Source organism: Ornithodoros turicata, chromosome 6 (genome assembly GCF_037126465.1).
Source record: "Ornithodoros turicata isolate Travis chromosome 6, ASM3712646v1, whole genome shotgun sequence".
Classification (NCBI taxonomy): Eukaryota; Metazoa; Arthropoda; class Arachnida; order Ixodida; family Argasidae; genus Ornithodoros; species Ornithodoros turicata.
The window spans coordinates 71,298,722-71,312,708 of NC_088206.1; the positions used below are offsets into that span (position 1 = coordinate 71,298,722).

The 13,987-nt window shown below is 47.2% G+C and overlaps 1 protein-coding gene across 1 annotated transcript in view; it reads left to right on the forward strand.

Annotated features, from left to right (window-relative positions):
* LOC135397283 (uncharacterized) overlaps positions 1-8,588 on the forward strand; it is a 126,467-nt gene extending 117,879 nt beyond the window's left edge. The window contains exons 3-6 of the mRNA XM_064628738.1: positions 1,353-1,470; positions 2,289-2,921; positions 4,349-4,684; positions 6,498-8,588. Coding sequence (XP_064484808.1) covers positions 2,441-2,921; positions 4,349-4,684; positions 6,498-8,527 — 2,847 coding nt within the window. The 5' untranslated portion in view covers positions 1,353-1,470; positions 2,289-2,440 and the 3' untranslated portion in view covers positions 8,528-8,588. The remainder of the gene's footprint in view (positions 1-1,352; positions 1,471-2,288; positions 2,922-4,348; positions 4,685-6,497) is intronic.
* Positions 8,589-13,987: the final 5,399 nt, after the last annotated feature.

The window sequence follows — 13,987 nt, forward strand, 5'->3', positions numbered from 1 at the left end:
ACGTGAGGTTGACTTGAGAAATTTCGGAGTTCAATAGACGGCTTCAGAAAATCCCAGAGTGCTTAGCGCAGCTTTGAACTATGGGAACTTGCTGAAAAACAGAGGAGAAGGTCTTCAGGCCGTTTCGGTTCCTCCTCTTCCGGAGGATTGTCCACGAGGAGTAAAACGAAACGTGAAGGACAGTTCACTTCTAGTAATCTCCCAGGATGCAATTCGCACGCAAAGAGAACTAGGAATTTTCCGAAATCGTGTATTGGGAAAAATTCAATTTTTCGCGAATTAAATTTTGATAAAAGCAGCCCGAAGGAGCGGCAAAATCTTCCCCGAGATAAAACGTCGTTGATCCCGTAATGTTCGGACAAGTAGATTTTTAAATATAATTTTTATGACTCGTTATGCGACACACACTCCGCCCGCAGTGCACAATCAAAATTAATGTCGTCGAGGAATTTTTTTGCGAAATACCTTTCAAGCCTGACTGAATGGAATGTCCGTATTCAAGACAGAAACTCCGCGCTCTCAACATAACCACTTCATTGCTGCCCTAAACTCTGCGGCTCAAAATCTTTTTTTTTTTCTTCTTTTTTTGAAGGACTGCAATGTGTGTTCCTACTTTTCTCCCTCCGGAAACAGGAAGTGTGAAAAAGAAGAGTACGTACTAGTTCAGCAGAGTTATATTACACCGGGCCGAAATACGAAACCATCAGCAAAATTCACCGGAAATTAGCTCCGACTTTCTTTTCTTTTTTTTTTTTCGCTTTAACACGAAACTGGTTACTAGACGCTTCGTCTGCGGAGTAATTTGAAACTTTCTCTCCGCTGAAGAACAAAATAAAAATAGAAAGAAAGAAAATGAGTCTAAAGTTTCCTTTCAAATTAAAGGAACACCGACGTTTAAGCCCGCGGCACAAAAAAAAAAAAGAAAGGAAGGGGTGGGGAAACTTGTGCAGAACGGGCTCGCATTGTACTGCGCAGATTAAGCTTCCTCGTTTTTGCTGTGCTTCAAATCGGATGTCTCGTAACATTACACTGCTGTTGTCGAGTGCACGCGTTGCTCAAGTCCCAAGCTTCGTGCAGAATTAGTAAGTGAGACAGCTGCCGACCTGTGCTTGATTTTTCTTAGTCTCGCAGTATACTAAAAAAAAAAACGATAAAGAAACCCCAGTGCACGAACACAACGAGAGGGACAAAAAAACGAAAAAAGAAAAACGAGACAAACACAGCACAAACAGTTAATCAGTGCTGTGTTTGTCTCGTGTCTTGTCCCTTTCGTTGTTGCCTTGCACCGGATTTTTTTTTATCGTTTTTAGAATGGATCACTAACGCGCCCGAATTTTAACTTTATTTCGCAGTGTACGTCGCGAAGGAAAGCCTTTGGCTGCGAAGCAGTGATGCTGTACGCGTCCCGGGCAGACTTCTCGAGGAATGTTGCGGAGATCGATCTGTGTGGAGGAGGTGTGGAGGAAGATCGTGAGTATATACTTGGTCGATATTTGCCCTTGAGTTTCAGAGAAATACCGAGGGAAGAAGACTTAGACAGCGTAACAGGTGTCTAGGTGTCACTGGTGTAGACAGGTGTCACTTCCCAGAGGTCTAACCCCGGTACCGATTGTGCTTATCTGTGTTTTTTACACACACACACAAAAAAAAAAAAGACGAACGCACAACGGTTAAACGGTCCAGGGGGATCATCGAAGCGTTCAACATCGACATGATGGGTAATGTGTGAATTAGAAAACGGATTCCCACTCTTGGACAACGTCTTGTCGGTTTTTTGTTTTCACGGGTACACCGCGTGTGCTTCTTGCTCCTTATCTCGTGCGCCCGCGCGCGTATTGTTCTGATCGTTACGACGTTTACTTCCAGATAGGTGACTTCTTGACGATGCACCTCACGTGACTACTATTCTATGAATCCTTGTTTTTTCATTAAACTTAAACATATCCCCCCCCCCCCCATTAAACTTGACCAGCTGAGAGTCAGCACTTGTCTTGTGTCCTTCTTCGTATTGACCTCCTTGTCATTGTCCCTCCCTATACCAACTCCCGCCCTATTATGATGTGTGGGTTTTGTTGAGCTTTCCTCAAATGGGGGGCCCTGAGGCAAATCGGTCGGAAGCGTTTCGTCGTCGGCTGTTCGGTCAGCTGAACGCGTTCAACAAGGCTCCATTGAACAAGACATCCCTGAGCAGTAAGGAGAGGGTCCAGGTTCAACCCCTGGCTCTGACACTCGTCTTTGGCTTTTCGTGAATCACTTGTTGGCTCTATATATGTTGTCTTTGTCCCTAGATGGATCTCGTTTCGGATCGTTTGCTTATCTGCTATCAACCCCATTAACATCGTCAACCTGTCTCGTGCTGGGCCCAATCCTCGCACAGGGCGCGTGAAACCTTTACCAAAGCGCCATTCCATTTGACTTCGGCACAGCGATCGGAAGCGCGATGGCCAAAGATCCACCACGAGCGGATGAGAAGAGTACTAAGGCTTCGAAGCACCACAGTAAGAGGCAACCAGGCGGTCTACCGAAGAGGTCTGTCGAACCATCCACCAAAGGCAGCTTCATCTCCAGGGCCTCCGATGCCCGACCTCACGGAACCATACCCTCACTGACCAAAGTAACCAGGATGCCGGGAGACACTGACGGGGCCAAGCACCCGGCTGAGAAGCTTCAACACAAGGCGTCCAGGGAAGGGCTTATTGAACCATCCAGCAAAGTCTCAAAGACCTCGGAGCGTCATCCAGGAACAAAGGCAAAGCCGTCCACGTCGGCAACGAACGACGGCAAGGTTGCGAAGAAGCGCTCGGTCGAAGACGTGAAGAACACAGAGGTTGGAGTTAAAGGGGAAGCGACAGAAGTGAAAGAAGAGGAGGCAGCCAAGACTTCCGCTAAGGATGTCAAGAAAAGAGTGGCAACGTTTGCAGGCAAGTTATATCTAATCCGATAAGCGTCGGGTGAACAGTGAAGTAGGCCCCGCCCCTCCTGGTGAACGTAGTGACACAACCTGGTCTAACCTTATCTAAACTCACTTTCCCTTTTCCCAACCTCATCGGAGCCGGCTAAAGCTGCCGCGTCCCCAGCGCCCTCTGGATCAGTGTCATTGCTAACTATAGTGAAAAGGGATTTGGCGAACCTGAACCTATAGTGCAGCCTTCATAGTTCCCTAGGCGTTGTACGTGTTCATCACGTTTAATTTTATTATTACATTCACCAGTCTATAGTATTTTAAAGTATACAAGCTATAACGGCATTGTTTACTTCTTTTTTATTAGAATTCTGGGAACCCTCGAGAATCTCACTGCATATACGCATTAGATGCATATATATATATATATATATATATATATATATATATATATTCATTCTCGTCATTCATTCTAGTTCATGGTCGTCAAGAAAGTTGTTCGAACCACGCGAACTAATTGGCTCCCGCTACGAATGTCGGGTACACGCGAAGTTATCCGTATCACTATTGTCGTACAGGTCCCGACAAAAGTTTACGAAACACCGGAGTGGTGTATATAGTCATCTGAGCGATACCGTAGCTGCAAACAGGAGCAGATTGACTTAGAAACAGGCGTAGGTGGGGAAGTTACTTTTATTTTGTAGTGCACTACCGTTACTCACTACTTTTTCAAAAAGTAACGCGTTACGTTATTCGTTACTGTTGCGATAGTAGGTAACGCGTTACTAACGCCGTTACTTCTGATAAGTAATGCCGTTACTTTTGCATTACTTCGCTAATTGTCCTTATAATATGTACCATTTTCGGTTGAGTCACACAACACTCTTAAAAATGAACTTCACCGCATAGCACGCTCCTAGCCAACCATAATCTCGAATGATATCGTTATCTGCCCTGATTTGTTGAAAACGGTAGGCGTACGCCTTTTTTGTGACAATTATGAACAGCATAGTGGAGTCTTCCCGGAGTCTACAAGCAAGGTCCTCGCTCAAGCTTTCAAGTTTAGACGATGAAGCAATGTTCCCAAACACGCAGTAACGCATAACGCCGTTACGCGTTAGTTAGTGAAAATGTAATGACGTTACGTTACTCATTACTTTTCTCCCAAATGTAATGCGTTACCATATTTCACTACTCGAATGTAACGCGTTACCGGTAACGCACTACTTTGTAACGCGTTACTCCCCACCTATGGAAACAGGTGACAGGGTATACTCTATGCACCTCTCAGTAAGTGTATCCACTCCCGTTCGCTGCTAGGGCGTCGCTCCGATCAAGAAATACGTCGCTCTGGTGTTCCGTAAACGTTTGTCGGGATCTGTACTAATGTGTCCACAAGCGGAAATAACTTATCGGTACGCTTCAGCTTGAGCATCTCGTCTATAGGGCCTATTGCGACGTCCGCACAGGCCCCAGAATCCCCCGGAACGGTGGCGTCCACGACGGAAGTTGAGCTCGCCACTGAGAGACATTCTGAACGATACCATTTCCTCGCGAAAGAAGTCCGCAGGATGACAAGGGCGTCCCTCCAGGTCCCTCAAGAATTCGTCGAGGCACACCGGGTAGAGGAGCAGCCCGAAGAAAAACAGCAGCCAGAAGAAAAGCAGAACATGGCGGGCCAGCCGAGCAAGTTCAGGAGACCCTCCATTGCAGTAGCCAAAAAAGTTATGTCGAATCGGAGGAAGTCAAGTGTCAAGGCTGCACTGGGGAGCAAGGCAACCGGTACGTGTTATGTAGTTTTGTTAGAGTGAGGTATGAATTCGTAAAGGTTTAGTCGTTATTGACGTCATCACTACAATGCGCGAGTGCGAAAGGAATGCCAGCATGCCACTCCTACCGAGCGACCATCGGCAGACAAAAGTACCCGAGCCCTCTGCCAGCGGAGTCGACCCTATATAGTGTCGCCACTCACTGACTAGATGCCGAGCTAGATTTTGCATTTGCCCGCACAAACAAAATGAGAACTTTGATGCGTGTGCACATATGCTCTTCTTGCGACAATCTGCTTCGGTGTGGAGAATTTGGTTATGTGCAAAGCGAAGTGGTGCTATGCAATAGGTTGTCTTCAGTGACGACAGCTTGTGCTCTTGAGAACCGCGAGTAACATAAAACATCTAGGTCAGTTTAGAAAAATTCAGTTTCAACGTGCTTTTTATGTCATTATTACTCCATTATTTCACATGCTGGCAACTTGCACTCTTATACTCAACTTGCCACAAAATTATAGAAGCACCCGTTCTGCAGGGGTCTCCAGAGGAGGCAGCCACCTGTATGGTCAGCCACAACGCGAAGTAGCTATCCCTGTATAAGCTACCAATATTCCGGCTGCGGCATGCTAAAACTGTCGCAATATCTAAAAGGATACACTCGGGATACACACACACACATATTCGATATGTAGTGAAAAAGATAAGGGCTATTTATCGCCGATACCGCTCATTGCCTCGTTTTTAGTCCAAAAGCAATGAGGAGGCGTTGGTAAAGCAAGAGCGGGTACTTTCCGCTGCAGTACTTCGCAGTATCAAAGCGTGAAGACTCTGACCACGGAGCGTTGCATTGGACAAAGCTCATCGCAGTGGTCGGAGCCCCGCTGGAGACTATATCACTGCCTATGCCACTAATCCACTCGACTAGGAGACTATATCTTGTGCCTTCGGAATCCTACATGAGTTATGCCATTGCAATCCTCGCGTCTCGCTCAATATTGTTTCTGCATGTGTCTGGCAACCTTGTGCTTTCGTCCCGATGGGCTGCTAAAACCCCTTAAAGGAGTACCATCCCAATACCCAGTAAAGGAGGGCCATCAAAAAAAAAATTCAGATTAAGACATCTGACGAAAGTGTGTGTCATTATACCGAATAGCGCGAAAGGTTTTGATGCGTGCAATTTGTTTCCCAGAAAAAACTCACCACTCCAGCTATAACGAGGATGAGGAGGTATGATGCCGCGTCACCGATGATGGTATAAGGAGAACTCGTTCTGGTTCGCCGGTCAGTGGGGGTCAGGTCACGGGGGGGGTGGGGGTCAGCGCCTTGTCCGTTTGCCGCCGTAAACCTGTTTTGCCAGTTCTCCCGGAGAATTGGGGATAGAAGGAGCGGCCGAAGCATTAGCGAGCAAGGAGAAAAGCTTTATCAGAACCCCGAACAGCCGAGTAACAGACGACAGCAGAGTAGCAGACAACATTTCTCCAGGCCAATCAGCGAGCGTTCTCCTTATAGCGTCAGCGCGAGGTTCCAGGCAGATCACAAGCTGGTACTGCTCTTAACCACCGTTGCGCACGGTCACTTTTTGCGGCGTATTTTAAATTCAATTTCTGCGGTGATTATGACTCTGTGGTGTAAATTACTTCGCATGGTGCATCTTACTGGCCTACTTAACAGTTTTATAGCAAGAAAACTGGGTGTTAAAAATGCCTTCTGTGCTACTTTAAAGTTCCAGCCGACATAAAAGTCATGTTTTCGATTGCCAAGACCAAGTTCAGATACTGTGAGCTTTAGGAACCAATGATGTAAGCTTGGTTCTTTTGCTTCAACAGCCGATGAGGAAGAACACCACGAGTCGACCCGCAAGAAAGCCATTTCCGCAGCTGCCCTTCTCCTCGTCATCGCCTCTATGACTGGTTTCTACTATATCCTCAGGGGGTTCTTATACACCAGCAAACTTAACGTGGAATGTACGTCCTCCCGATGCAGACAGCTCCAAAAACACATCGACCAGCTCCTCAACTACGGCGTTGACCCCTGCGATGATCTCTACGGCTTTCTCTGCAGCAACTGGGAGAACAGACCACGTAGCGGCTTTCTGCTCGATGCCGTTGACGCCTACACCAGCACCGTGGTCACGGCCCTCACTTCCAACCCATCTCCCTCGCCAGACCGGTACGGCATGCACGTCTTAGTCAAGATCTACAATGCCTGCGAACAGTACATGCGTGCCGACAGTATAGGGTTTGAGAATTCCCTACAACAGGTCATCCGTGCCCTTAACATCAGCAGCTTGCTGGATGCACGAGGGTCGTCGGATGTACTGAGAATCGTACTTAAGCTAGCACTGCAAGCCGGTATCTTCACTACCTTCACCATACAGGTCTCCAGGGTGGGCCTAATCAGTGTCTTGCGCCTGGATCTGGGATGCACAATCGGCGGAAAGCTGCACGCTGACTACCGACAAGACCCGTCCAGCTTCAAGTCTGATTACAGTGAGGCGGAGGAAACGAAAAGCTTTGTGGAAAGAATCCTGAAGCATGCTGGCAGAATGAACGAATCGCTGGTGGATAGAATGCTGCAGGTGGACGGCATAATTGGTAAACTCTTTATGCTACCAGCAACTACGGAGGACCTGACAGTTCGCGATCTTGGGAGTATCCTGGAGAAGACTAAGCCAGAGCAAATGTTAGCCATTCTAAACAGCTACGTTCCCATTGACCTGAAGATGGAACTGAACAGCCGCGTTCTCGTTCGTGGCTTCAATATCATCAGCCAGTCTCACAGCGTCCTCCGGAGCGACTCGTTGCCGGTGAAAAAGTACTACTACGCTACTAACCTCCTGGCCAGCATCATGAAGTACGGGCTCGCCAAGACAGCCAGTCTCCGCCACCAGATGATATGCATCCGTTCCACAGCAGTTACGCTGAGGCATACACTGCCCTACCTCCTGGCAGACATGCCCGGTTACAGGGGAAGTGCCGAAAAAGCGTCCAAGATCGCCTCGTCCGTCAAGATGGGCATTTCTGATCTCGACGACGCGATGTTGTCAGTGGTCATCTCTCACAAGGACGATCTCAAAGACGTGTCGATCATTACGTACGAAGCAGAGGACATCGCCCGTTTATTTGCCGTCGACTACCGCGCTTGGGACCTAAAGGGAGATTTCCTTACACTCTTAATCGAGGCCAGCCGGAAGGAGACGCAGATGCTACGAGAAATGCAGTACAGAGCGAACGCAACAGCTGTGTTGACGAATCAGGTGGGGAACAATCTGACCTACAGTTCTCTCGGCAACGTCTTGACCGTACCGACAGCTTACCAAGGACCGCCGGTGGCTTTCCTCAGCGGCGACGGTAGCATCCCGTTCTACGTCAACTATGCAACTCTTGGAAGTCTGATCGCGAAAGAGCTGATACGGATAATGATATACTCCGTACCAGGATCACCAGCATCTAAGGCTAAGCTGACAGAGACTGTTAAGTGCCTCGACAAAGTGCACAGGGCACTGGAACTGAGGGACACGACTAGAAACAGCACCGATAAGAGGACGGCCGCCGCGGAGCGCTTGCAGAGTGACCTGGTGCTCTGGACGTACGGAGCCAGGGCTTCATACCACATTATCAGGAAACTGCTGCTGACCCAAGGTTCCAAGGTCTTCGAGAAGTACTGGTGGACCGTTCAACGTTATTACTTCATCAGGTTCTGCATGCTATCATGCGTGTCCAGGGATACTCACCGTTACATGGACGTGTTCAATGAAAGGTGCGCCGTTCCAGTGATGAGTAACCCGGACTTCGCGCTTCATTTCAATTGTTCAGGGAGGCATCACTTCGGAATTCGTCCCTGCGTAACACGATAGGCAGCTACGAGTATACCTTATAACAATGCGTAGTACATATTTAATGATAAATCTGATACGATCATAACTCTCGTGTTGTCTCGTTTAATGTCGGGGTTCGAGGCTTTTCAACGAAGTAAAGAATACAAAGACGAAGTTAACACCAATATCAGAGGAGCGACAGTTATACAGTACTGTCCGATCACGTGATCCTGCACGTGACGCTTTCCCTCCCTCTCGAGAAGGCCGACAACGCGGAGCACCCTCATTGTCCAATCATTGCGGGGGACGTATGCTGAAAGACACTAAAGAAACCACGCTTAAAATTCCACCCGTCAAAATCAATCTGCTGAAATTCATGCTAGTAAAGTCCACACTGTCACAAGTCGTTGTTAGGCCTAGCGGGAAAGTCTTGCCGTACGTTTGTCGGTGGGCAACAGGATCTGTTCAACGAAGTCCACGATATTGACGTTCTCTATCTCACATCTGTTCCATAATTGAACTATGCTCCTGCAAATAATAGTTGAGGAAGTTGTTTGAGAGAGACGACGACGCGTATGAATACAAGAATAGGCATAAAGGGACAGGGTTTTTGTTCCCCCCTACACTCAGGGATATGCTGCCTACCTAGTCATGGCACGTGGAAGTGGTAGATGCATGGACGACTATACACGTGGGTTAGACGGATAGACTAGATCGATAGACTAGATAGATGGGTTAGATAGATAGGACTGTAGGATGGGACAAGCCACGACCTACTATAGAGACCTGGACGTCCGCAATGCTCCCAGCACCGGGGTAGTAGTTCTGGCAATCGCCGCTTGGCTATGGGATTTGGCGCTAGCTCGCACTATTTGTTACCACGTGACTTGTCGAAACCGCGGCGATGTGTGGTAGGCTGTCTTGACAACGACGAAGCACCATAAGAGAGAGAATAGCGCGTGCTTAGCAACGGGCTTAGCAACAGCCTGTGTATCCCTAGCAGACTAAAGACGGTGGCAAGGGTGATTCCCTCTCCCCAATAATGCTATGTGGCGCCTGCAGCGGTCACTAACGTAACTAACCCATGACCGGTCTCTCCCATAGGGGAGCGCCAGCTGTCCAGGTCTCTAGTATAGAGTAGGTCGTGGGACAAGCGTAAGGTTGCCCACATCACTCTTCAAAAATAAAGCGCCACCTGTGGCACGCAAGGGATCATGGGAAGTTTGAGCGCCCTGCATAATAATAATGGTACTGTGATGTTGCACGTAAGGTTTGCCTGCGCAGTGTGGCGACATGTTGCACGTGCCGTACGTTACGAGACGGTCAGAGGTGGAAGTAGAAGAATAATATTCCCGGTGTGCGCAGCAGCAGCCCGGAGCAGACAACAGAGCAGTGTCCCTCAAAGTTCCCATGCTGCTTTGCGCCTCGCGCTTAGTGACGCGCGCATTTTTTTGAAACAGTCTATTAGTGAGGATGGATCTTGGGAATATATATATATATATATATATATATATATATATCGACGCGTTGATTTCGCGAGTTTTCTTTGACCACGTTGGTATTCACACGATTCATTCTTCAAAGATTATTTTGGTAGTTTGATTTTTAAGAGATTTATTTTTCAAAGTACGCGCATGCGCCTACTAGGCGCCTGTACGCTTGTAAATAAATGACGTCAGAGATGACATCAGCAGTACGAATAATAAGCAGTGCATAATTAGCCATGGTGCGTTTACATTCGCGCACTTTGTAGACTTTGTATTCCCTTTCCCTAACGGTACCATATTAATCATCCAGGTCAACGATACCAGACGGGATGTAAGAAAAACAAATCACCTCAGGTTTAATGACACATATCAGTTCGAAATACATAAACTTATCACAGGTTTTGTGATTAACCGTTCGCATTTCTTCACTGAGTGCCCATAATGGGTCCGCTGCAAAAAACATGTCATCGTTGGTGCACACCCAAGCAGCACAACGTACTGAAAGTCGAGTGCAATAGGGGTGGACGGTATGTGTCTTATCAATGTTCTTCAGTTTCGCAAGCCTGTTCAAGGCCTTCCACCTACCCGTCCACCCCTATTGCACTCGACTTTCAGTACATTGTGCTGCCTGGGCAACTGATTCCTGCTAGCACACACGCCATGATGGCTATAGTCTCACCATGACGAAAGCTTTTTTTTTTCTTCGCGGGGCCGCGGCAACAGGGGATGCATCGCATTCATCTGTTCACACGTCTTAATATTAGTCTAACCCAAAGGTATACGAACTCCGTATTACGATGCACGGGCACACAGCACGGCTACAGGGACGCACGGATTGGCTTTTTATGAATGTGGGCTCGTGGCTTTTTAGTAAAAATTCTGTAACGGACTAAAAAAAAAGAAACTATACATACCCATAGAAGTTCTTGTAGCTCCAAACATCTTTCCGACCCAAACCGTCTCTGCTGCGACTACGAACAACTATTGGATTGTGCAGTAAAACTTTTATTACGCGCCCGGAAGAACGTCTGTGTCCTATTTTGCGCCGCTAGTCGTAAAATACGTCCTCTTCTTGTATGAGGTTAGTTTTGAAGCTATTGTGTGGCTCTCAAAGGCAATTTTTTTTCCCTAACCTTTTATTGCCTCGTTGTTCGCTGTGGTATGGCAGACTGGATTCTCTCTGCGTCATGGCGTAAAGGCGAGTGAGTACTTTTGCACCATGATGAGCTGCTTCTTGCAGTTTTTTTGCACGGGGCCTCCCACATTGTACTTGCTACAATGTGAAATAAAGTTTCAATTCAATTCAATTCAATGATGGTGTACGAACCGCCTTCGGTAGAACCGCTCGGAAATCGTTTGCACAGTTCCATCTCAACGTCAAGATGATGTGGTTCTTCTGAGGGAGGTCTTCGAACGAGCGTCCAAAAAGAAAGTTTTTGTTAATTCACATTCGGCCAGGTTTCTGCAGGTGTTTATGTTTCGGCGAATTTCATTGGGAGAGTAATTTTTGCCCCGTGCTGGGTGGGATTTCGTACATGCTCCAAGGCGGTATCGCACGGGTTTGCTTTGCCAATGGAACGCTAGAATTCGAGGTACGATGCGCGTTCTGTGCATAGAGCGCGTGCTTTCTCTCCCCCAACAACACCGGATATCCTCTGGATGTACGAATAATGTCCTAACGAATTCGTACGTCATATGGATATCAGAGGGACATCCACCGGACGTACCAATCCGTTAGGACATTATTATCCAGAGGATATTCGGAGTTGTTGGGGTCGGATTTAAAGCTTTGGCCACGCGGGAACGCACGACTACCTGCGCGACGCACGAGTAAGAATTAAAAAAAACGAAGAGAGAGAGAGAGAGAGAAAGCTCGAACACCACGACCTCACTTATCGTGTGCATGCCTCCTCTTCTCTCTGTGGTGATCCGCTGTTGTAAACGCTGGATCAAAAACTGTTGCTCCTTGGAGCAAATTTTTTTTCCCCTGCTCCACCAATGGAACATTTAACGCATGCCCCGCTCTGCAAATTGAACAGTTTTTGCCCCTTCTCGGGGCAAAACTTTGACCCAGCTTTGCCAATGGAATGCGCATTGCGTGCGTTGCGTGTAGTCGCGCAGTTGTTTCCGCTTCCGCGAAGATGTAGAAAGGATTCGGTGCATCTAGGAACATCGCATAATGAACAATAAAGTATGATCGCGAATATTTGATTCATTGTTGTCCGCCAGTCGGTGTTATAAGTGTTTGGTCGTGAACAGAGGACGCGTCAGGATGTTTGCGCCATTGTTGCAAGTCATATATGAAAGACACACACAAAAAAAAAAAAAAAAAAAGGAATAAGAAGTACGACGTGGCCGATTTGGAGGTACTGAGGTTGAATTCTACCATTAGCTGTGCTGTCTGGGGACTTCCCTGTGTTTTCCTGCAGATTTTACAGACAATCATCGGCCGCTTTTCTTCGGCGACTTTCTCACGAGATCTTCGTGGTAGTTTTTTTTTATTACTATTCCATTTTATTATTATTATTCGATTATTTTTTTTTACTATTATGGTCTTACAGAAATGTGGACCAGCTGCTAAAGGCAGAAGCTTGACAAGGCAGCTGGACCGACACAACATGTAAGCATTAATGCGGATTTTCTCTTAATTCCCGCACAATGAAGGGACTGCATGTTTACATGCTGAGAAATGTAACTTACATGAATGTGAAACTTGTTATCAAGTAGCAGTTTGAGATTGAAATCAGCGTTCCGACATGAATATGGCACACTCATAAGTAGCATAGCGTAACATAGAACCATCGAAATATGTCTCACGTTCATTTCTGTGCCTGCGCTGGAGGGTACCATTAACGATAATGAAAATGGTACTTGCGTTGCGCGATCCAGAGTCAAAGCAAGGAAAAGCGGACCCAATCTTAATGATAACCTCAGCTTTAGTACGATAAACAACGAGAGCCTTGCGTCTGCCAAAAGCATCTCATCTCCACACCATACTTTGGTATCATTTTTCAGCACGGACTCCCTTGGTTCAATATCACTAAGTGAAACAGAACCCAAACTCGGCCTCTTTTTTGTTCCTAATGTTGCAAACCTTGGGACTGGCCGCCATTGTTCCAAGTAGGAAGTTGGTTGACAACCATTGATGGATGTCCTCTGCCCGAATAAGGGATGGAAGGACTAACGACTGAAGACAGACGACCATCACTTCTATAGGGGGATGGGGACAGGCAAGGCGGAGATAGGGAAGAGAGGGAAGGAGATAGGGAGATAGTCAGCAGATCTGACTTAGGGAGTTGTAAGGGCATAGCCAATGTAGGGGCGTCCGAGTGGAAAGGGAGAAGGAAGACATATGGACGTTTGTCCGCAAGTAAAGCTGCCTGGTTTGCGATTGGTTAAGCAGAAGGATTGTTCTTGCTGAGTGGACACAGAGTTGATGTTTTATCAACGAAAGCGTGACGCGTGCAAAGCAAAAAAAGTTTCCTAATATCGTTGAGTGTGCGTTTGCTTGAATCGTGGAGGAAGGCATGATAGCGGGCGCCCTGTTCCTCTGCTGCGCAAAAGTGACGGTGACATTGGGTGCCAGCCATATGACGTCACCACCAGTTCTCCAGTTTCGGTTTTGCACTTCTCTGCATAGTCATTTGAAGATGTGGCCGTAGGGGTCAATCTGATCCCCTAAGTTCCGTGCGCAAAGCCCTCTGATTGGCCTTTTCATGAAACGTGACAGTTACGCTCCGAAGAAGCGAAAATGCATCCCTTTTCATATACTCCCTTTCCTTTCCATAATGTTTTCTGCACTTACGGACGCGCATATATCAGATTACGAACTGACCTTTGATGAGTATTGTTAATGCATCAGGTGAAGGGGTGACGGAATATTAGAGGTGGTCTGGCAACATAACGTTATAACATGTTATTGGTTGGCGTAAGTATCGTTTTCGGCAGCTAGCGTTATACAGGTATCCTTATCTATATGGGTTTGCTGACGTGTTGTTTCAAAGGGTATACA